Here is a 25,224-nt window from a genome sequence, read left to right on the forward strand (position 1 = left end):
GAGGGAGGGAGGGAGGGAGGGAGGGAGGGAGGGAGGGGAAAGAGAGAAAAGCTATTGAGGAAACCAACAGAAAGCTTAAGCACAGGGACAGTCGAAGGCAGAGACATGCACACTGGTTTTGATCACAGAGACATGCACACTGGTTTTCATGGTAGAGCAACTCACTCTCCCAACCTTGTACGTGCTCCCCGCCTTGTAAAGACTACGGTGGACAGTCTGACAGACTTCTCCTGTCCGAATGGCAGCCAAGAGGCCAGATGTATGAAGCCGGCCAGTTCTGCCGAGGTTCGGAGGGAGTCCATACCAGTTCAGCCTCTCTAGGGGACAATTTGGCTAGGTCTCTGCAGAGGTCAAGGGCACTTTCTCTCTGATGCAGTAACTCCACTCCTAGGAATTTATCCTCATGAGGCCCTCAAATGTTTGATCAAAGACCTGTATACAAAAGTATTTGTTATGGAATGTTCCCACAGGATCAAACGCCAGAGAGCAGCCTGGATGCTCATCCAAGGAGCATGGGCTACATAATCCGAGCCTCTGGAAGTGAGCTGGGGTGTGGCTGAAGAATGGTGGGCGTGGCTTGACAGAGCGCTGTTTGAAAGAGCTGTGTCAGAAGCTTGCTGGAGAAACCGCTTGCCTAAGGTGTGCAAAGCCTTGGGCTCAATACCCAGCAACACACCACACTCGCACACACACACAACCACACTCACGCACGCATACAAACTTGTGATTTTGTTTGTTGACAGTGGGTGTGCTTGCTTATTAGCCCAAGCTGGCCTCAAATCTGTCATCCTCCTGTCCCTACCTCTCATGTACTAGAATTAGGGACATGTGTGGCTATGAAATGCCTTCAGCGTTCTTTAATTGGTATCTTTAGGGAAAAAACGGCAACAATAAAAACCACACCAGATTGACAAGATAAGACGGCAGGTAAGAGAGCTTTGTAGGCAAGCCCATCTAATTCTCAGGAAGCTGAGGCAGAAGGATCATGATTTTGAGGCCAGTCTAGGCTCCATAGCAAAACCTTATCTCAGAAAAACAAAACAAACAAAAGAAGCCAAAGGAACCGAGTTTGACTTTTTTTTTTTTACCATGAAGAGTGATAACCGGCAACAGCAACGGCAGTCTAAGCCGAGCTTACAGTGTGTGCCCACGCCACGAGAAGACCGTCGTTAACATTACAGGCTCTGTGCTTTCGTGAACCAATTAAAAGTAAATCGAATCAGTGAGATGGCTCGCTGAGTAAGGGTGGGCCTCCGAGTCTGACAACCTGAGTTTGCTTGCTGGTTCCACAGGGTAGAGGGAGAGAAGCAAGCCCTGTGAGCTGTCCTCTGACCTCCACAGATGCGCTGCGGCATGCCCGTGCACACACACACAGATAAATCAGTGTAAAAGAGAAGCTACTGATTGCAAGCAATAAATAATGGTTTTAAATTAATTTAGCCAGGTAAGGCCGGACAGATCGTCCGTCCCAGCAGTGGAGAAGATGAAGCAGCAGACAGTGCGTTCAAGGCCAGCTCAGTCCACAGAGAAAGGGTCTGTCTCAAAAGACTAAAATAAATACATTTTTTTAAAACCAGGGTGAGATAATTAGAGGTGGCAGCTCAACAGCATGCGTGTGTACACGCACACACATGTGCTCTCATACCCCTTTAATCTTAGCCTCTGGAGGCAGAGACAGGTGAGTTTGAGGCCAGCTTGATCTAAACAGTGAGTTCCAGGACAACCAGGACTATGTAGAGAGACCCTGTCTCAGAAAAGGGAGGGGGAGGAGGGAGAAGAGAAGAGGAGGAGGAAGGGGAAAAGGAGGAGGAGGAGAAAGGAAAGATGGATGGAAGGAAGAGGAGAGGAGAAGAGAGAAGCTCATTTTGCTCATATTGCTGTTACAGCCTGTTCTCCAACTCACTGACATGCCTTCCTTGACAAAACACTGTAAAGTCCCAGCTTCAAAAATCACAGTGGCCCCAGGCGTAGTCTTGGGTCAGCGTTCACATTACACTCGTGGATGACAGCTAAAGTACTCCACCTTAATGGGTACCAAATACCTCATCTCTTGAAGCGCAGATGGCTAGCTCCGTTTGCCAGGTTGTGTCTTAATTACTTTACACGCTGCTGGGATAAAAATGCCCGGACAGAAGCAATTCCAGGAAGGGTTTCTCCTGGCTCGCTTTGAGGCTGCAGTGCATCATGGTGGGGTCTGAGGCAGCTGCTCACAGTTTGTCCAGAGTCAGAAAGCAGCAAGAAGTGAAGGCTGGTTCTCAGCTCACTTTCACCTTTCCAGTGAGGCCATAGGATGGTACTGCCCACACTTAGTGTTCCAGTTACCTCTATCGACTTGACACAGCCTAGCGTGTCAAAAGCCTCAGTGGGCTGATTTGTCTAGCTCTGATTGGGCATGTCTGTGGAGGAGTATCTTAACTGCTAATTGGTGTGGGAGAGCCTGGCTCACCGCGGAAGGCACCATGTACTCAGCTATAGAAGTTTAGCTGAGCATGCGCCAAAGAACAAGCTAAGTGCTAGTGTTCTCCTCAGTTTCTGCTTTAATCCCTGCTTGATTTCCGGCTGACATCCCTCAGTGATGGACTGTGACCTGGAAGTGTAAGCCAGATAAACCCTTTCTTCCTTTATATTGCTTTTGGTCGGAGTGCTTTATTAGAACCAGAGAGATCCAACTGCCGTCCTGGGTTTCCTTACCTCAATTAACCTAATCTAGATAACTCTTCTCATGCATGCCCAGAGGCTTGCCTCCTGGTGGATTCTGAATCCTATCAAGTCAGTGCTATTAACCTTCACAGTTTCCTCCGGTTCCTTTCCGGTCCCCGACATAAGTCTCAAATGCAAGTGGAGAACAGAAAAAGTCCTCCACCTCAGCCTGAGGGAACTAACCAAGGCCTAACTGCCACTTGCAGCCAGGAAGCAGTGCTTGGCAGTCTCCGGCTGTGAGATGCCGGAACTTGGAAAGGCAAAAATCCAAAGTCTCCATTTTCAATTTTTTTCTTTTTTTCTTTTCTTTTTTCCTTTTTTTCTTTTTTTTTCTTTTCTTTTTTTTTTTTTTTCTTTTTTAATTTGTTTTCTTTTTTTTTTTTGCCCCTGGAACTGAGAATATTCAGTTTTCAAAACCCTCCCGGGCTTCTTATCCAATTCATGTCAGAAAAAATTGGAAGCAGCAAGAACATCTATTACACAAACAGCAGCTGTTGGGGCTTCAGACTTCACCTCTGTGAACACAGTGGCCTTCCTACCATCTCTAATGAAGGCTATGGCCACTTCTGGGCAGAAAGGTTGACCAATAAGGTATGGAGTTCCCCCCCCCAAAAAAAAAAAAACAAGCCCCATTTGAAGGAGATGGGACAAGAGGTGTGAGCTATGTAGAGTCACCATAATATTGCCATGAACCTCGTCGAGACAGAACGAAGTCCCTGCACTCTTCCTAGTATCCTCTGACTACACAAATCTGTCTGCATATAGAAGTCAGAGACAAGGCTACTCCGTGGGGAAGCAGTGTGGGCGAATTCCGAAAAGGGTGACATTCCAGGTGCTTAACAAGCCAGAGCCAGGACAGAGACCAGATCAGTCTACACCATGTGGTGCTCAGCTCAGCGTTGGAGCAGGAGGTGCAAGCAAGCAGTGGCAGCCAGCCTCTCAGGCCCCAGAACAGACTAGTGTCACACTGTGTGGAGATTCACCGAGAATCGCCAGGTCTCCCATTTTCCCGTTTGATAAAGTGAAGGTTTTAGAGCTTTTTTTTTTTTTTTTTTTCGAGACAGGGTTTCTCTGAGTAGCCCTGGCTGTCCTGGAACTCACTCTATAGACCAAGCTGGCCTCGAACTCAGAAATCCGCCTGCCTCTGCCTCCCAAGTGCTGGGATTAAAGGCGTGCGCCACCACCGCCCAGCTGGTTTTAGAGCTCTTTAAGGAAGCATCTGTTTGTATCAGATGGAGATCATTACAAACAACCACATCTAACCCAAACGCATAGAACAAGTGGCCCTGGGGTGCCCGGTCCCAGTTGATACAGCTGCGATACATCCCCTACACTTAGGGCTCAGGGAACATCTCAGAAGAGAAATAGGAAATTTCCTACAGCCAGAGCACCGGGAAATCTCCTGTGAGGTTGCGTCTCCTAGAAATGACCAGGAGACTTCAGCTGTGATTTCTCAACAGCATGGCTGTACAAACCAGACCTGAACCGGCACAACAGCAATAGACACACCAACATGGAAGGGGAAATCTCACAGGGCCCCCAACCCTAGACACAGGACCACAGGCATCTCAGGAATGCTGAGAATCGGGTAATTATTCCTTCCCAGAGATGAGCTCCCTAATTCTTTTTTTTTTTTTTTTTTTTTTTTGTTCAGTTCAGGCAAGGTCTCCCTTAGTGGACCAGGCTGATTATGAACTCACAATCTCCTTCCTCCGCCTCTGCCTCCGGGTGCTGATATCAATTCGCCATTCTGCTGATTCAGGTGTCCCACTTTTGAAAGATAAGTCAGAAATACAGATGTTTTCGATTTGATTTGGAAATTTCCCCAAATGCTAATATTGCCAGGGTTTGGTTTTTTGGTTTTTTTTCTTTTTTAATTAAATGTGTGCAATGTTAATAAGATTCAGCCTGAAGGTCTCTAAACACCCTACAGGGCGGGATAACCCATGGCGCTCAAAATTTCATAAGAGCGAGACAGCCTCGTTCTTTTGGGGGGGGGGAAACTATGGCTGTTTTCAAATCACAAAGGTGACAAACCCATCACAGTTAGTCACAAGGCTGTCTCAGACTCCCACAGGGATGGCAATAACATGACTTCAGGGACGAGAAATAATGGCATGGGGCAGGCAGAGAGAAGGGAAGAGGAGAGGGGACAGAAGAGACGGAAGAAGGGGGAGGGGGGCAACAGAACAAAACAGAACAAGAAAGAGTGGGGAAAAGGTTTTAGGCTACATCCCAATTATAAGCCAGTTCTTCAGGATTCATTTTTCATGTGTATTTAATGTTCCCATCAATCCTGCATCAAGTCGGTTTGAGGAGAGAGACGGAAGAGAGAGAGATGACACCAGCTCTCAAGGCCTCCGTGTCTGTAATTCATCCTTCTCAGCCTGGCTCCTATAAGATCAGCGGCCTCCCTTAGGGAATGCCCCTTAGACTCTGCTATGGGGACACCAAAAGCCTCTCTCCAGGGGAAAAGCTGATCTCTCTCTGCCGGCTAATGCTGGCCTCGGGTACACAAAGCTCATCTCCCGAAGGCTGCTGCTGTCCCTGCTGTGTTTTTCGTAGTAGCCTCTTTCTAATCTGGGCTTTTGTTCTCTTCACCAAATGTCCTGACTCCAAGTCCTCCTCCTGTTTTCCCATCGTGGTGACCTGCCACCATCTGTCAACCTGATCTTTGGAGGTGGTAGGGGGAGGAAGATCCATCTCTTCTGTGTTCTGTGTCTGCTGGACCAAATTACAACCCTTCTGTGTGTGTGTGTGTGTCCATCTACGTGTGAAATTCAGGTTTTTGCATTTGCAGACTCCCGTTTTAAATGTTAGTCATTAAAAACATAACTATATAGGTAGATTGAATGACAGAGTGTAAGAACAACTAAACAGGATATAATTAAACATAAACATAGAATGACCACAGGATATAATTATACACATGAAGTATATTTATAAATCTAACATCCTCCAGAAAATCTCTACTTGCTATATTTCCATGTATTTGGTACGGAATAAACATTGGGATTTTTTTCTTCATTTTTTTTTAATCCATTATGGTGGCTGAAGAGATGGCTCAGTGGTTAGAGCACTGCCTGCTCTTGCAAAAAGACATGAGTTTGAGTCCCAGCACCCACATGGCAGCTCACAACCATCTATAACTCTAGTCCCAGGGGATCTGATGCCTTCTTCTGACCTCTGCAGGATCCAGGAGTACATGTGACGCACAGATCACACCTAGGCAAAACATCCACACACATGAAGTTTTCTTTTAAAAACTCCATTGTGAACACTTATTATATTTGACTGGCCCTCAAAAGATGGCGAATGGCATTCCTGGTGTGACCCAGTGGGTTACAGAAGTCCTTCATAATCCACCATGTAAATACATGGAATTACAATGACTGTCATTGCCTGCTTTGCATGCTGGGTAGAGCCCTGAAGCCTGCTGGACTGGAGACAGCCATCCCGATGGCCTGGAACAAAGCTAGGTAACGACATAGCTTGCTATTTTTCTCAAGTTTCCAGTCCCTTGTTACAAACATCATCTATAAAAGGGCATGTTTATAAACTTTTACAAAGTGGCCTGCAATCTTGGCGAATGCCATTTATGGATCTGGCTCCACCAACCTCAGAGCTTCCTAGGTCGTCCAGGGGAGCAGAAGGCTGTGAGTCAGGCTCTGAGCTGTGAGGGGGTCTCAGATGTGTGGGGGTCAGTCTCCTCTCTGGATGCCCCCTGACAGCTTCCACTCCTGACTCCCCTATCAAGTGGGAACTCGATAAACGGTCTCTAAGGTCCCTGGCAACTACATCTACTATAATTCTACTGCAGTGACAGCCCACAGTCACAGTCACCTGGGAGACTCGGAAGGTGTCAGCACGCCAAAGGGCCTCGCACCATTTTGAGACTTCTAAAACTGAGAATGTGCTCATGTGATAAATACAAGAATCCAGATGCCATCCGGTGACCCTGGTCAGTGTAGATACCTAAACATAGGGAGAAGAAAATTCAGGTGGCCTCGGCCAGGACTCCGTTTGCAAGATGGCAGTCCTGTCTTTTCACAGACAGGGTATGGAAGATGGTTGGTGACTTTTCTGAGCCCTACCTTGTGCAGAAAGCACAGGGTTAGAACCAGGATAAGGCAATATAGGCGCTTAACAACTCTATCAGGGCCTCCCACACCCCTGTCCATGTGCTTGCTGGTGACCCCTAGGTGTCAGTTCCCCTAAATCCCTCCAGATGGTGTCATCTCATTCCTGTGAGTTTGAACTAACCACTCCAGCTAAGGGCTTGCTGCTGCCTGGCAGGTGCCGCAGGTGAGTGTGGGCAGGTGATACTGGGGAGGAGAACCAGGGGGAATGGCTCTATGTCCTTCTTTAGACAACTCAAGGCCACTCACTTCCTTGCCGAGTGACAACCCGCCCTGACTCCTGCTCTCCATGTCTGGACAGTCCCTTGGCTCATACGTCAACTCTGTGCCCGTCTAAGGCTCTCGTGGCGGGGATAGGGGTGGGAGAAGAGGCTGACAGAGATCAGGTTTTCCTAACGTCTCCATCGGGGTTTCTCCTCCATAAGAGGAGAAATCTAACGTGGCCTTGCAGAGAAGGCTGAATGTTATAGAAAAAGAACGTAAGCCAAAATCCAAAGTGTAAGAAAGATGGGGGCGGGGGAGGAAGCAGAGCAGAGAGGATAAAACAAACAAGGAACAGAAATAGAAAGGAGGAAGGAAGGAGGGAAAATGGAAAGAAAAGGTGAGGGGGGAGGCAGGAAGGGAGGAGGGAGGGGGAGGACAAAGGAAGTACTAGGGATGAGGGTAGAGAAGGGGATCTGAAGGAAGCACTCTCTAGGTAGCCATTCCAGATAACAAGATGCTGAGAAGTACCTAGGCTCCCTGACCTGAGCTTTGGACACCCTTAGGCTACATCTTCTTTGCCTTCTTTTTCTGTGGTGCACATGAGCTGGCCTGGCTGAATGGCTGCTACTGCTCTCTTAAGGATGCTCAACCAGAAAAGTGTTGGTTCCACCCGACATTAGGTTAGGAGTGCGGCATCTGTACAGAAAGAGGCTGGACCCACACCACTGACATTTATAGAGTCCAGAATGCTGGCTCATGTGCATGTGGAGTGTGGGTGTGTACACATGTAAGTATGGGCAGACATGTATGGCTGTGTACATGTGTGCAGAAAATAAGTCAGAGGTCAGATTCTAGAAAAAAATTCTTGAAGCTTGCTTTTCTCACACCAGCGATACGCATAGATCTAGATCTGACAGGCTGATGGTGCCCATTGGTAGGGGCAGCCCCCAGTCTCAGCAGGGAGAGAGAGCTTTCCCTAACACAGTTTCACGTATGTTCTCCAGATCCATACCCTCTCTGCCACCTTTCACAGTGTTTGCCGTGTTGGCTTGTGTAAGCAGCGGTAGGGCAGAGCTCCCGTTTAGAGGTGGGCTGGTCCAACGGATCGGTTCTGCTGGGAATCCCAGGCTCCCTGAGCTCTGAGTCACTGGCTTCCTTACTCTGACCCACCAGGCTTTTCCAGAAATGGGCTAGACATTCTTGTCGTTTGCCTCTGAACCTTCAGGAAGAACCTCTGACCCGGAGAACCTGCCAGGAGCAGGCGACAAAGCCCCTTTTCATTCATCCCCACTGTAGATGTGGCAAGCCTCTTATCTATAACAGGGCTGTGATCCATCCTTCCAACAAGTGTCATCCTCCTGCTTCTAAAAAGGGAGTCACAACAGCCAAAGACAATTGTCCCAATGGTGTCCTGCCTCTCCACCCCCTCTGCATGTTCAGCACAGTGGCAAGTGCTACTTGGTGGTATCCAGGACATTCAGGAGGGCAGCTCGCAGCATCATGATGCTGGAGGCACCAGGGAGAGTGCCCATGGTGGGGGCCCTGAGTAGGCACAAAGGTGATGTTGAAAGAGCAAAAGCCACTCTATTCTGAAGGACATGTCTCCTTAACTAGATGACAACACCTGACCTGAAGCAAGAGGCAGCTGGGACAGAGACCAGCCTCCTCATCCACGGCCTGAAGACACTGGTCACACCAGGGCTGTCATCTCGAAGGACAGGATGTATTTTCTAGGGATGAGGATCCCAACAAGGGGTTAAACAAATAAATTCTGGTATACCTCCAAAGGCAAGGAGAAAAACAGACAGCCATCAGAGCCAGGGCTGGGGAGCGGGGGAGGCTTACCTGGATGTTCCTGGGCTCTGGGCTGAGTACTACACACCTGCAAGGAAAGATCACAGGATAAGTGCTGGGACATTCTCCTGAAGTTGTGCACCCCAGCTGCCTTGGTGGCCCAGGGTATTACCTGGAAGCTGCAGAAGGACCAGACTAGCCAGACCCAGTGGCAAGGGAATGCTGGAAGATCCTTCATGGTGGGAGCCAGGCAGTGGGATCCCCCACAGCCTGCGGGAAACTTCTCTACCTCCTGCTTCCTGGGGACAAGGACATCTTCATCACAGGTTTCTGGCCACAAAGTCCGTCCCCTAAAGTTTGTGATGTATAGTGCCTGAAACCAGCTGGGATGATTCTCCTCTCCGAACTGGAGTCTTCGGGGACCCGAAGGCTAGACGCAGTGCTGAGTTGGATAAGCACTCCTTCTCGGCTCCACCAGAGTCCCCAAGCCTCTGGCTGCTGCTGGGCAAGCCAGGACCTCTGGGTGCCTACAGGCTCAGGAGTCTGTGTCCTGGGCCTGGGACTGGTGGTCAATTAGTTGCCTCCTGTCTCAAGTCTCAAGTCGGAGCTCAGAGCTCAGCCCGTAGCTTGGAGCTTAGTGATGTGTGCGCTGCCTCCCTCTGCAGCTGAGCTCCGCCACACCTCGTTGGCCCAGAGTCCAGCCCGTGGCTTTGGGTGGAGAGCCAGAGTGATGTCAGCAGGCCTCAAACTTTGTTCTCCTCTATTTATATCCGTCCCACTCTGGCCTTTTCTGGGTCCTAACACCAGTCTGTTAGAAACAGCTGAGTCCCTTCCAGGACTTTCCCATCAAAAGGGGGCCAGACTGGCTTGGGGCTTTATGCTTGTGCAAGAAAGTGTGAGTGTGTGTGTGTGTGTGTTAAGTGTGGGAGAGGTTGTGAGGGTGAGACTGTGAGTGTAATGGTGAGAGTGTAAGTGGGTGGGGTGAGAAAGTGTGTGTGTGTGTGTGTGTGTGTGTGTAAGTACATGTGTGATAGTATTGGGGTGCAAGCAGGTATAGGTATTGAAGGATAGTGAGCATTGGGGGTGCGTGTGGGAAGTAAGAATAGGTATAAGTGACGGATGGGGAGCAAGTGTGTGAGGCTGTGAGCAAGTGTGTGAGGGGGTGAGCAAGCGTGTGAGAGTGTGAGCAAGTGTGTGAAGAAGTGTGTAAGGGTGTGAGCAAGTGTGTGAGGGGATGAGTAAGTGTGTGAGGATATGAGTAAGTGTGTGAGGGTGTGAGCAAGTGTGTGAGTATGTGAACAAGTGTGTGAGGATATGAGTAAGTGTGTGAGGGTGTGAGTGTGGGGTTATGTGGGTGTCAAGGAGTGCGGATGAGGTGTGGGTCTACAAATGTTAAGACATCTTCTGCTCTGTGCTTTCATAGTCGCCATGTGCGTGTGAGTGTGGATGTGCACACGTGTGTGTGTATATGAGTGTGGTATTGTAGAAATGGGGGGTGAAGGTGTGTACGCATGTGCCATGTGTATGCATGTGATGTGTATACTAATGTGACATGCGTGTTCATGTGATATGTCTATGCATGTGATGTGTACGTGTGTGATATATGTATGTGTGTGATGTGTGTTTGCATGTGATATGTGTACACACATGATGTGTGCATGCATGTGATGTGTGCATGCATGTGATGTGTGTATGCGTGTGATACGTGCATATTCTTTGGATGTGTATGAGTGTGTCCATGTAGGCATGTAAGGCACGAGTGGGTGAGTGTGGGCAGCGATGGGTGTGAGTAAGGTAGGTGTGCGTGAGTATGAGTGTGGGTGAGTGTGGCTTGTGAGCGGGTTTGAGGGTATATATAATACATGTCTATTCTCATTAGCACCCTCAAAGTCTTATAAGGGCATGGAGGTCTGTGAGTTAAAAAGCATGTATTGCTATTGCAGAGGACCTGGGTTCGATTCCCCACACTCACATCAGACAGCTCACAACCGCCTGTAACTCTGATTCCAGGAGATCCAACACCCTCTCTGGCCTACTCAGGCCCCTATACACATAAACTCATGCAGCCTCACACACATACACGTAAATAAAAAGGAGACATCTTTAAGGCAAAATGTTAATAAGCACAAGTGTAGGTGTGGGTGGGTGGGTGTGATAGGGTGTGACTTGGTGCCACTGTGCACATGGATGTATTGCGGGCTCATTCCCACCGGCACCATCAAAACCCCTATCAATATTAGTTAGCACGGGTGTGGCTCGCACTTGGAGTTCCGCTACGATCTGGGTCTTGTTCAAGCATGGGAAAACACAGGAAAGAAGTCACCTACGCCTGCCCATCCAGAGCTGGCCATGCTCTCTTCAACCCGCCTTGCAGAATTCAAGGGCACCCCCTGATGTTTGACACCATCCTTAATCAGGCCACCCTCACTTAGCACCCAACCAAGTCGGACTTCCTGTTAGCTGTGCCTCAGTTTAGCAGAAGCCAAGACTTGATCCACCTTGCTCCAAATGTTCCAACACGCAGGCACGCATGTATGCACGCGTGCATGCACCCATGCACACACCCAGGCGTGCACCCACATCAGCACCCGTCCAATTGCCTTCCCCACAAAGTATGTCCAGTAGCACAGCCACAAGGCACAAAGCTCCCTCGCCCGGGGTCTCCCCACTTGTGTGCTCTTGGGCAGGGCTGTCTCCCGACTGGATTTCTCCTCTGCAGACTGGAAGGCAGCACCGAGTGTCCAAGAGATGGAGGCTAACATATAAGGCCTTTAATTCGGGGCTTGGAAGAGAGGTAACACGTTCAATAAATGTTCCGATTACTACGATAAAGTGGAAAATAACACCCAATAAACTTGAGCTATCATTATCCATCTCAATGGCCCTGACTTTAAATGGGAATTAAGAGTCCTGAGTCCAGTATGCTTCCTAAAGAGGACGGGAAAAGGGTTTCCAGCTCCTGGAAGGGGGAGGGAAAAGGACGTCAAAATGCAAGGTGACTGCAGTAATTCCTGCCCTCTCTGACAACTTCTCTTATTATCTGGTCACCTCACTGAGGAAGGTTCCAGATGGTTCTGTGGATAGCCCTCATCCCAGAGCCAGAGAAACTGGACTCTGACCTCCAGGCTGTTTGTAATAATGGCCTTTAGCTTAGTGCCTAGGTGCCGTTCAGGGAAAGGGGGATTTATAACTTTCTTCTCGTTTCAGTCCTCTCTCCCCTTCCCTAGAAGGACGTGAGGGGAAGGGCCTCAGCCCCATCTGAACCCAAAAGATTAAACAGATTGCTGAGTACAGGCCTTTTTTGTTTCCAAAGCGGAGAATAAAACCAGGAGTTTCTTTTAGTATAAATTTGTCCTTGGATAAAGGGAGACACCGGATTCAATGACAACTGCAAAAACCTGGAGAGAACATCCATTTAGGCAGAACCATCTGCCAGGTGTGAGAGCCTAGCCACAAGGTCCCAGGCCATAGGGTGCTCACGGTACTTCCGCACCCTCACCGACTTGGGTAGCAAGCCACCGCCATCCTCCGTGGTTCTGAAATGCTGGCTTTGAAAATCTCAACTGCAGAGAAATGTATAAAGCCAATGTGGCAAATAAAAAGTGAGCGGTTGCCTGTGGTGGTAGCACACACCTTTATTTCCAGCACCCATGAGGTAGAAACAGGCTCATCTCCAAGAGGCCAACCCAGTCTATATAGAGTTCTAGGTGAGCCAGGACAGCATAGTAACATTTGATCTCCAAGGTTGTGGGGGTGGAGTGGGTGTTACCAGTTACAGGTCTCCCTGGGGACAGCTCTATTCCTACTGACTAATCCATGAATTTCAGTCCAGACTGTTGGGTGATGTTTCCATCTCTGTATACACCATAGAAACATTTAATTAAGTTAATTCATTCATCCATCACTAGATCATTTTTTAATCATGATTCTATGATGAAAATTTGGAAGGCCATGTCATGTTATTTCTATTACATTTGTCGGGTTGGGGCGTGGGGGGAAGGTAGTAGATGACAACCTGTAAGAATCAGTTCTCTCCTTCTACCACGTGGATCCCAGAGATGAAACTCAGGTCATCAGGCTTGATAGCAAGCACCTTTACCCACTGAGCTGTCTCCCTGACCTACATGTTATTTACTACGGGTCAGAGGGCAGTTTGTATATGTCAAAAGGATCCTCCCCCAGCCTCCTGAGTCTTTGTACCCAGGACCAGCAATGTCTCTTCCCAGACTTGCCACCTCTGGTCTCTGCTCACTGTGTTATTCCTATGAAACTTCCTTCCTGGGATGTGGGGAAAATTTAAAAAGGCCGCCGCTGTGGCGGGTCCCACATTAGGGAGGGAGATCCTATGGTTTCAGCAGCCTGAGGGCCTTGGCGGCGGCAGGCCCCAGTAACACGAGGAAGTCCTTGGTTCCAAAAAGGTTTATTGTCATGGCGGATAATAGATAGATCTAGGCGTACCCCAAAAACTCAGGGCAGTCCTGAGTTATATAGGGAGGGAGAAAAGGGGGAGGATTGGGGGAGGATCTGGGGGAGGCATGTTTAGTTTGCTCTGCCCTCTGGCCTTCATTAGTATGTAAATCCCTAGAGCCTGAAGCCTATAGCCTGGCCTATGTGACTCTACAGAGATCTATGTGACTGCTTTTTAGGATCCTCGATGATGGGAGGGACCGAACTCCTGCCGGTTCTCACGCAGAATTCCACGGAGAATCTCGGGGTTCTAGGCACCTGCTCAACCATGACCCAGGATACCCTTACGCAGTCCCACACTGGGACATCATATACAAGCAATCACCCCGTGTCTGTCTATGATTTGCTTTATTCACTTAACATAATTTTGGATATGGATCTGGGGTGACGTGTGGGCCTGCCATCCAATAACCAAGTCCTCTTGTGAGCCTCCCTCCGTCACTCCCTCGGGTGGCTCCCAAGTGTCAGAACGACAGGTGGCTCTCAGCCCTTGTCTGCTGTTTTTCTCTCATGGACATTGATCACCACCTGACACACATTTTTATCTCCAGCACTCATTTCTGTAACCGGCATGCTCTTCTGGCTGAAATGAGCACACAGCAGAGATTCGTGCCCACTCTGGGACAGGGCCAAGTATCTGACATCCAGTATTCAAACAGTACCTTTTGAATAAACGCATGCCCAGTTAACTTAAGGGATGTGTGGGGAAATGTTGTGGCTTAGTTTAAAAATAAATAAATATAAATAAGCAATCAGATTTTATTGAATGGATGCTAATTAAATATTCAAAATGGGCCTTAAGCTTTGATGAGGTTCCGCCCTGTAAATATTTACAGCTTTTGCTGGTGACAGGGGGTGAGTGAATCACTCAGGGGTCTGCCTGAGCAGGACAGAGTGCATCCTGCAGGAGTCAGTCTGAGATGGCCAAGAAACTGAGGCAGAGACGTTTCTTTGCTGAGCTCTGTATCCCAAAGTACACCACCCACCCACTGTCATGTGCCTTCCACCAGCTGTCACAGGTGGGTGGGACAGCTAGTTGGTATGTTTCCTCACACACATTCCCTGCAGATGGACAGATAGAACAACAGCACACAATGGCTGCATGCCACACACAGGCAGGAACAGAATAGACAGACCTAGAAGGATTGGCGGGTGGAGCCTAGAAGAATTGAGGGGTGGAGTATAGGATTGAGGGGTGGAGTCTAGGAGGACTGAGGGGTGGAGTCTAGGAGGACTGAGGGGTGGAGTCTAGGAGAACTGAGGGGTGGAGTCTAGGAGGACTGAGGGGTGGAGTCTAGGAGGACTGAGGGGTGAAGTCTAGGAGGATTGAGGGGTGGAGTCTAGGAGGATTGAGGGTTGGAGTCTAAGAGAATTGAGGGGTGGAGTCTAGGAGGATTGAGGGGTGGAGTCTAGGAGGATTGAGGGGTGGAGTCTAGGAGGATTGAGGGATGGAGTCTAGGAAGATTGAGGGGTGGAGTCTAGGAGGACTGAGGGGTGGAGTCTAGGAGGATTGAGGGGTGGAGTCTAGGAGGACTGAGGGGTGGAGTCTAGGAGGACTGAGGGGTGGAGTCTAGGAAGATTGAGGGGTGGAGTCTAGGAAGATTGAGGGGTGGAGCCTAGGAAGATTGAGGGGTGGAGTCTAGGAAGATTGAGGGGTGGAGTCTAGGAGGACTGAGGGGTGGAGTCTAGGAAGATTGAGGGGTGGAGTCTAGGAGGATTGAGGGGTGGAGTCATAAGGGAACTGATGTGAGGGAGTGAGAGGAGTCTTTCTCCTGATGGCTAAGGGAGGGAGAAATATTATATATATTCTTCTATGGAATATATATGGCTATGAAAAAATTATGGAATACACTAAGTTCAGAACAAACATACAATCATAGAATCCTGAGAAACAACACTTGAATTGCGTGTATATGCAGAGAGAGAGAGAGGGAGAGAGAGAGAGAGAGAGGTGCTCACACAGACAGCTGTTTCCAGGGCCAGGGTATATGTGGAGCTCAGCTGTGGACTGACTGTGTTACATGCACATCCCACAGTGTCATCCCACAGCAACCTCCCCAAAGGGGATAAAGGTCACTCTACCTGTAATGATTAGTCTTCACTGTCAACTTGATTGGATTTGGGGTCACCTGGGAGACACACCTTTGGATGTGACGGGGGGGGCATTTACAGAGGTGTAGCTCTGAAGATTCACCCTGAACGAGGACAGCCCTACCCCATGGGCTGGGGTTCTGGACCAAATAAAAGAAAGGGGCCTAAGAAGCCAGCTGTGTACCAGAATCTATTGCTCGCTGCCTCTGGACTACAGCTAGAGTGTGACCAGCTGCACCGTTTCCCTGCTGCCACAGCTTCACCCCATTCCTTCGCTGCCATGAACTTTCTCAAGCTGTGTGAGCCAAAACCCTTTGTTTCTTAAATTTTTTTTTGGAAAGGAACAGTCTCAGCAGTTTTATTAGCCTGGAGTTAAAAGTCTTTGGGAGGCGACATGCTTCTGCTGGGTACTGCCACAGCTGTACGGGGAGTAAGATGAAGTCCTGTCCTATTTGGGCTTATTTAGGTCTCAGGGCCCTGGAGAAGGCAAACTGTCCAGGGAAGAAGTAGCTGCGGGGGTCCTCTCCAGACTGTGCTATCTTAGTGCACTGCGACTCCTGAGGCTCCTGAGGCCCTTGCTTCAGTATTGGGCAGTGGACCATCCGGCCTAGAACTTTACCCTTGGGGTCCAGTTTGACACAGGCCAGGCATTTCCGCTTTCTCTGGGGAAGAGAACATGAGCGTCAGGATGGAGACTAGCCTTCTGGCACTAGAAAGTGAGGGCAGCTGCATTGGACTGTTTCTTTCTTTCTTTCTTTCTTTCTTTTTTTTTTTTTTTTTTGGTTTTTTGAGACAGGGTTTCTCTGTATAGCCCTGGCTGTCCTGGAACTCACTCTGTAGACCAGGCTGGCCTCGAACTCAGAAATCCACCTGCCTTTGCCTCCCAAGTGCTGGGATTAAAGGTGTGCGCCACCACCTCCCTGCTCTTAAATTGTTTGTGTCAAGTACTTTGTCTCGGCCGTGAGGAAGATGACTAATACACCCTCAACAAGTAGTGGCCACTGGTCTGTGGATAATAAGACATGGGCAGAAGCTTCTGAGGACAGGACCGCCAAGGGTACACTCTGGCTCAAAAGTGGAGGCTGTGAGTGGATACAGAACAGCATTCCTCAGGTTTGATGATGACGGAGGCTCTCCCTCTCAGGATGGAGGAAACCATAAAGATCCCAGCAAGAGAGGTCCAACCCATGTCCAAAGCCTTTTTGGCTCTTCTTGAGCTTACTAAGAGAGGAGAGGGATGGGAACACCCAACCTGTCAGTCAAAGTCAGTCAGACAGACCATGACAGGACAGATGGGACTTGAGCAGTGGCTTGGAGATAGCTGAGCATGAGAGGAGTGGAGGGAGAAGACAGAAAACTCAGCAGAGACCCTTAAGAGTTTGACAAAGAACATAGATTGCCCCCCCAAAGCTATACAGGAGGTATTTGTCCACTTGAGATCTTTTCTGAGGACTTGAGTAGATGCCCACGAGGAAGATTGACTATGGGCAGGTGACAGAAAAAACAACAGGAGAGCTTTGCAGGAGACCAAGAAAGGCAGGAAACAGGACTCAGAGCATCTGGGCTTTCTTTCTGCCAAAGATAGGCAGAGTTGCTGAAAACCCGTACCGATAACACAGGGGTACAGGGACACTGAGGCAGAGCTCACACTGTACCCACCACCAGCCCCGTGGGAGGCAGCATTCTGGGCTAGTGCAAGAATTCGGGGAGATGATGGTGCATAAGGGGGTCTGGGTACTAGAAGTGCAGCAAGACACTGAGAGGAGCTGGAGGGCCAGCCAGTCCTGCTCCAGGCCCTGGAGCAGAGGAATTTGGACCCTGCGGTGTTAGGGGTCTCCATAGCAATGGAGCCAGACTCATAACAATACCCATTTGGCTAGATGGACTTAATGCATGTGTGAACGCATGCTTGGGTGCACACAGATACACATGTGCAGACTCTAATGGTCCAGCAGAAAATAGACCCGCGTCTGGTACAAATACTGCTTATCGGGCTTCACATTCTGCCCAGCTGCCCAGAACCATTCTAATATTATGACACAAAGGCAAGAAAAAATGAAAAAGAAAAAAAAACAAAGCCTGCTGTCAAGAAACAAGATAATCAAAACCGAGAGATAGAAAACAGTGAGTGATAGACATGGAGACACTAAACACTGACAATATTCACCGCCTAGCCGGAGTTCTGCAGATGGTGCCAAGGACCACGTGACGTGCTGGCCCTCAAACTAGATGACCCGCAGAGCTCATGACGGACGTAGCTCCAGCAAGGGTAGGATCACGACCTTGACAGAGGTTCCCTTAAAATCGACCAAAGCAGAGCAGGAAATGAGAGCCTCTTAAAACAGCATGAAAGAGCAGAGGCACAATTCCAATCCTCTAATGGGGGAAGAACTGAAATTCTAGAACTGAGGAAAAGAGACCAAAGGACGCTGGGAGACGTGAAGAGAGAGAATAAAGGAAGGAAATGAAGGATGGTCAGCCAGCCAAAGGGAGATCCAGACAAGGTAAATACAAGAGAGAGAGAGACAGAAAGAGGGGGGGAGATGCAGAGACAGAGAGAGACAGAGACAGAGAGACTGAGACAGAGACAGACAGAGATAAAGAGACTGAGACAGAGAGAAACAGAGAGATACATACAGGGAGAGACAGAAACAGAGACAGAGAGATGTCAGGGAGGCAGCAAGAAGAAGAAATGTGTACATAGTATACAGAAGAAGGACACAGAGAAACACTGCCAAAAAATAATAGCAACTAAAAAAAAGCTTAGTGAAATAACTAATTCCTAGATCTGAGAGTGTAGCACAGTGGTCGAGCCCTTCCCTAGTACACACAAGTCCCGGGATTCCATTTCCATACCGAAAAAGGAAAAGAAGAGGAGGAGAGGAGAGAGGAAGGAAGCAGGGAGGGAAAGGAGGAAGAAAGGAAGGGAAGAGAGAAGGGAAGGGAACAGAAGGAGAAATACATGTATATCTTAAAAGAAAATGAGTGAGATGCCTTTTAGAATGGAGGTGCCTGGGATGAGGGAAGAGGCTAGCCTGTGGTGTGCACTAGATTTCTTTGGCTGAGGAATTGCTCTGATGGTAGAGGGATGCCGATGACGGCTGAATACTGGGACTAGCCTGCAAGCACTGGATTTTACACCTTAAAATAGTGGGTTTTATTGTATGTGAATTATGCCTCCATAAAGCAGAAAGAAAAATAAACACCTCAAACAGAAACGGAAAGAATTCAGTAGCAGGAGACCAGAACAGGAACAAATGTGGCCGACCCGTTCTCTTTATTGGAACCATGGTCTACCAGACAGAAACTCCATCCATGCCAAGAATGGAAATTGTTTAAACCCAAGGACGTGGGAAAGAGCCCCTTTCCACTGTTTTTTACACTTAGCGGAATGGGTTTTTTGTTTTGTATTGTTTCTCAAGACAGGGTTTCTCTGTACAGCTCTGGCTGTCCTGGACTCTCTATGTAGACCAGACTGGCCTCAAACTCAGAGATACATCTGCCTCTGCCTTCCAAGTGCTGGGATTAAAGGTATGTGCCACCACTGTCCGGCTTTTAAGTGGAGTGTTGTTGTTGTTTGCTTTTGATTATCTTCCGCTGCAGTCTCCTGTAGTCCAGGCTGATAACTCTCTATGCAGCCAAAGATGGCCTTGAACTTCTCATCCTCCTGCCTCCACCTCCAGAGTGCTGGGGTTGAAAGGATGTGCCAACGACATACCCAGGTTATTCCATGCTGGGGCTTGAACTCGGGGCTTTGTGCATGCTAGATGACCACTCTACCAACTAAGCTATGTACTCAGCCCTTGTTTGACTGTCATGGAAAGACACTGACTTGGTGAAGAAGGAAGGGTAGATTGCCGTGGGCTGGTGCACATCTAGGAAGACCCAGGAAACAAGGTCTAATGTAAGACAGTGGGGGAAGAGGCATGGACAGTGGTGAGGGGTAAATCTGCATCCTTTCTTTGGAAAGTGACTTGGGAGTAATTAGAAAGATGACTTCGGTGGCTGAGAGAAGCATACGACAGGTCTTAGAACAGCCACTGGAGGGACATAGAGTTAGAGATAATAAGTCAATAATGGCAAGTCACAAATTCTGAATTAATCCAAGAACAGATGGAGAAAAGGCTGAGGGAGGAGAGAACAAAAGACAGATGGAACGGGAAGATAAATGGCAAAGGGCAGGTTTTTATCCCAGTCGTAGCAGGAGAGAGAATTAAAGCGGGTTCTCAGGGTGGGGAAGACCGGTAGTGCTGACTGCAGAGCGGCTGGGAGAAATATGTAAGTATAAGCCTGGAGTAAGGTTACAGGAAGCGGGTGAGAAAGGACACACCACACAACACTAAACAGGAGGACTGGCAGACGGGCAGGGTCTGATTCTGCTGAAGAGATGGCTCAGAGGTTACAAACTGCACCCATAGAGGATCAGAGTTTGGTTCCCAGCACCTAGATCAGGAGGTGTAGAGAGAGTTGCCTGTAACTTCAGCTCTAGGGCACTCGCGCACGTGTGCGCACACACACACACACACGATAGATAGATAGATAGATAGATAGATAGATAGATAGATAGATATTAGATAGATAGATAGATAGATATTAGATAGATAGATAGATAGATAGATAGATAGATAGATAGATAGGCAGACATACACACATACACATTCCCATGATAGATAGATAGATAGGTAGAGAGACAGAGAGAAAGAGAGAGATACACACACAAACACTCCCTAAATAGTTGGATGGATGGATAGATAGACACTCCTGAGATAGATAGATAGATAGATAGATAGATAGATAGATAGGCCCATGATAGATGCATACATACAAACAAACATACATACATACATACATACATACATACATACTGCACACATACACACAGACACACAGACACACACTCCCATGACAGATAGATAGGTAGAGAGACAGAAAGAGAGAGATATACACACAAATACACACACACACAAACACACACACACACAAAGACACTCCCTAAGTGGATAGATGGATGGATGGATAGATAGATAGATAGATAGATAGATAGATAGATAGATAGATACATACATACATACATACATACATACATACACACACAGAGTCACAGGACTGTACCAATAGGAGACACAGTGATGACAGTACATAGTTGTAAAACAAACAGGAGAGTTCAGCAAGGTCACAATGACAAGGTCAACAGGAAAATAAAACAGTGCTCAAAATTCAGGACTTGAGAATTAAAATAAATTTATTTATTTATTTATTTATTTATTTATTTATTTATACAAGGTCTCATGTAAGCCAGATTAGCTTTCAACTCATTAGATAGCCCAGGATGACCTCAAATTTCTGATTCTCCTGCCTCCACCGCCTAAGTGCTGAGATGGCAGGCATGTACCACCATGCTTGGGTTATGCGGTGCTGAGGATGGAACCCAGGGCTTTGTCCTTGCTAGGCAAGTGCTCTACAAACTGAGCTACATTCCCAGCCCCCAAATGCAAATATTTCTTAAAATACCATGTATAAGCAAACTAAAGAAATGCAACTATTTATTTTTATTTTATATGAGTGTGTGTGTGTGTGTGTGTGTGTGTGTGTGTGTGTGTGTCATGCCTGGTGCCCATGGAGGTCAGAAGAGGGCATCAGTTCCTCTGGAACTGGAGTTGAGAATGGTTGTGAACCACCATGTAGGTGCTGGGAATTGAACCCAGATCCTCCACAAGAGTAGCAATGACCTTAACCACTGAGCCACCTCACCACGCCCCTCTTTAGGAATATATTTGGAGTATTGAGCCTATTTTGTATCTTGCATATACATAATATATGGTGGCTCCATAGTGGAATCTCATAGCCACTTCCCAGAGTAGAGGACTATTTGATTGTTTGCTTGTTGGTTTATTGCTTTGTTTTTGCTTTGTTTTATTGAGACAGCACCTTACCATGTAGCCCACGTTGAGCCCAGGCTAGGCTAGTACTTGAAATTCTCCTGCATCACCTCCCGAAGGACTAGGATCACAGACAGGTGTGCACTACCACCCTAAGTGCAAGGGTGATTGTTTTTTATTCTCTTATGCCTAAATAACACTTTTGTAAAACAAAAAAAATTCCATAAGCTAAGGATGATCAGGCAAAGGTGAAGGGAGCGTGGGTGTCTGGTGATACTGGAGTCCAAGTCTGCCTGTCCCTCTGAGTGGCAAAGCCTGTGCTATGACTCTATTCGATGTCTTTGGAAATGATCTCCAACTGAGCAGAACAAGCTAAGCCGGCCCTTCATGGATGAAGCCATCTCACTCTTGATGGGTCCTCCCTCTGCAGAGACTGGGCATCCAAACTCGTGGTTTACAGCATGCTGCGGCATCTCCCCGTGGGCCCATTTTTATTTTCACCTGCCTATGACTGAGAACTAAAAACTCAAGATGCTGAAAGATGGGACCCTGGGGTACCAAGCACCCAGCACCTCAGTCTCAGGAGAAGCAACACATCAGTCACGAGCCATGTGCGTAGCATTTGGAGTAAGGTGAATGATAATCAATTATCTTGCACCTTTGGAAAACCGGGCCTGTGCAGAGAGCACTGATTAATTAACACCTTAGAGGTATCTCTGACTGACTAGGCCGGGCTAGGTGCAAACCTTCAAAGACAGAAAGGCACGTCAGGGGGTTTATTCAGCAGAGAGCTTACGCCAGCGTGAGCTCTAACAGCGGAACCTCATGATGCCCGCAGCTAGAAATGAAAGAAAGATATCAGCTTTGAAAATCAATCTCCCGATGCTATGATGCATGAGCTATCATCACTTAAAATGGTGGCAGCGAAAGAATCTTTTACAGTTTTTTTTCCAGCCCCCTCCCTCTTCCTTCAAGACTGACAGCCAGGTGCAAGGGAGATGGCTCAGCAGTTAGAGGTACCTACTGCCAGGTTTGATGGCCACTGTCTGATACCCAGGATCCACACGCACGTGGTAGATGGAGAGAAGCAGCTCCCACAAATTGTCCTCTGACTTCAGTAGGTGTATCAGAGCACACACACACCAAATAAATGTCATTTTTAAAAATTAAAGGTAGAAAAGAATTCTAAAACGAGCCTATTTCTCCAAAAGGGAGGAAAATGTATGTTTATACCAGTCAAAGGGAGTCCCAAGGACAAAATGGCCCATCAATGGCATCGTGAATTAATTCTCTCTATCTCTCTGTGGTGGTTTGAATCCGCTTGGCCCAGGGAGTGGCGCTATTAGGAACCATGGCCTTAATGGAGTAGGTGTGGCCTTGTCGGAGGAAGTTTGTCACTGTGGGGTGGGCGTGAGCTTTAAGACCCTATTGCTAGCTGCCTGGAAGCTAGTCTTCCTATAGCTGCCTTTGGAACAGTCTTAGATCCTCCAGCCCCAAGTCTGCCTAGATGCTGCCATGCTCCCGCCTTGATGATAATAGACTGAACCTCTGAACTTATAAACAAGCCCCAATTAAATGTTGTCCTTTATACAGTTGCCTTGGTCATGGTGTCTGTTCACAGTAGTTAAACACTAACTAAGGCACTATATCTATTAATGTATCTATGTATCTATGTATCTATGTATGTATGTATGTATGTATGTATGTATGTATGTATGTATCTATGTGTATATCTCTCTGTCTGTCTGACCATCGACCTCTCCTTACTTCCTGATGGCTCCATTCTCTATTGACCTAGTGCCTCGTTCTTATAATAAGACTGCAGAAAGCCTGGCGGTGGTGGCACACGCCTTTAATCCCAGCACTTGGGAGACAGAGGCAGGAGGATTTCTGAGTTTGAGGCCAGCCTGGTGTACAGAGTGAGTTTCAGGACAGCCAGAGCTATACATAGAAACCCTGTCTCGAAAAAACAAAAAAAAAAAAAGACTGCAGAAGCACCTTCCCACATGGTTACATCAGCAGCAAGCATCCACTGCCTGTCATTGGCTCACGCATCCATCTCTGAACCCTCCTCTATGCTTGGAGGCTGTGATAAGCTGACTGATGGTAACACTGAGTTGGACTCTGCATTCAAGTCCTGGGTTAGGGCAACAGGTAGGCTTTGGAGGCTTGAAGAAGCTATGGTCATCATCGGCGATATCTTAGTGTTTAAAGTCGAAGAACCATCTCTCACCCATCTGGAATTTGTGGCACGGAGCTCCTGGCTCCAGCTAGTAAAAGGTGAGCGGACATGATATGACACTTCCATGCAGAGGCACATATTGAAGACTCGAGTTACAATCTGTCATGTCTCCTTTTGCCACCTCAGCCCATGAAGAACTGAGAAGGTAAAACCTTCCTTGGAGTGACTGCCGGGAGCCTGACTCCTCTGGATCGTGAATCATGCAGGAAATGTGACTCAGAACCAAAGATGACATGTAACTGCCACTCAGAGGAGGGGCTGTGCTGTCCTGGTAGGTTGGCTTGTGAGTTAGGACGGAAATCAAAGCCTGGATCCACAGAATGTAGGGACCAGTCGGACTCTGGTCTTAGACACTAAGCTATGACTTCTACTTCTCAGCTTAGCCATCCACACCTCTGTTCTTCTGGGCTTGAGACATTGAGATCACTCATACAGACTGATCTCCCTGAGAACCTCCAGCAGGGCCAAGCCCGCTCTCTTCTTTCTCTCTCCCATTCCTCCCACTCCCATACCCCATGACGAAGAAGCCATAATGCTGCCTACCTCTTCTTCCTGTGTAGGAGATGTGATGCTCCTGCAAACAAACAGAAAGTAGGGTTTGGGCTCTTGATCTGCCTCTATAGATGCCTGAGGCCTTTGGTAAGAACTTCACTCCCTAAGCCGGTCTCGGTGTCTCCATTAACAACACAAGGATGATAGCCATACCTGTCTCATTCAGCAGGAAAAAAATGTTAATACTGCACCAACTCTATACCGAGAGTCTAGCACACAGTAAGTGCTGCACAATTTCAGTGGTGGTCATGATGGTGGTGGTGGTCGTAATGGTGATAGTGACCCTGGTGACAGTGATGATGGTGATGAAGAGGGTGGCTGGAGATTTGGCTCCGTGCTTAAGAGCACTGGGGGCTGTAGAAGTTATGGTGAGTTCTCCTCCCAGACCCATGCTCCCAGAAATAAGACTCAAACTCAAAATATACTTACTAAGACCTTGGCCACATAGCTAGGCTCTTCTCTGATTGGAATCTTCTCTGGTTAGAATCATAATTTAAGATGGTCCATTTATTTTTTTACCTATATTCTACCATGTGGCTGGTTACCTGTGCTCAGGTACCCTGCATCCATCTTCCTGGGCGGATCTTCCGGTGCCTGGCTCTATCCCAGAATCCTTTCTGCCTCCCGGAGTCCCACCTTCTATTTCCTGCCTAAGCCATAGGCCATAGGCTTTTTAATTGACAGGTGATGTGTCCAGGCAATACAGAAGCTGTTCTCTCTCCAGGGTGCTCTTCCAGAGGACCTCAGTTAAATTCCCAGCCCCCACATGGTGGCTCAACACCATTCTCCAGCCCTGGGGAATCTAGCGCCCTCTTCTGGGTTCTTTGGGCAGCAGATGCTCATGTGGTACATAAACAGGCCTACAGGTAAGACACTCATACACACAAAATAAAAATACGTTTTCAGAAGAGAAGGAGGCTGTGGATGGTGATGAGGATGAAGGATGAAGGCGATAACGATGGTTGTGATGGTGATGATGGTGATGAAGACGACAGTGGTAATGACGGTGGTAATGGTGATAATGGTGGTACTGGTGATAATGATGCTGGTACTGGTGATGATGATGATGGTGGTACTGGTGATGATGGTGGTGGTAATAGTGATGATGGTGGTGGTAATAGTGATGATGATGGTGGTAATAGTGATAAAGATGGTG

The 25,224-nt window shown here is 47.9% G+C and overlaps 1 protein-coding gene across 2 annotated transcripts in view; it reads right to left on the reverse strand.

The window, feature by feature from the left end:
- Adgrd1 (adhesion G protein-coupled receptor D1) overlaps nucleotides 1-9,362 on the reverse strand; it is a 113,092-nt gene extending 103,730 nt beyond the window's left edge. For both annotated transcript variants that reach the window (XM_028766066.1, XM_028766065.1), the window contains exons 1-2: nucleotides 9,010-9,362; nucleotides 8,889-8,925 (exon numbers count right to left, since the gene is read on the reverse strand). In XM_028766066.1, the coding sequence (XP_028621899.1) occupies nucleotides 8,889-8,925; nucleotides 9,010-9,075 (103 nt within the window). In that variant the 5' untranslated portion in view covers nucleotides 9,076-9,362. The remainder of the gene's footprint in view (nucleotides 1-8,888; nucleotides 8,926-9,009) is intronic.
- Between the last annotated feature and the right edge of the window lie 15,862 nt (nucleotides 9,363-25,224).

Source organism: Grammomys surdaster, unplaced genomic scaffold (assembly GCF_004785775.1).
Source record: "Grammomys surdaster isolate TR1022 unplaced genomic scaffold, NIH_TR_1.0 166, whole genome shotgun sequence".
In the NCBI taxonomy this organism is placed as follows: domain Eukaryota; kingdom Metazoa; phylum Chordata; class Mammalia; order Rodentia; family Muridae; genus Grammomys; species Grammomys surdaster.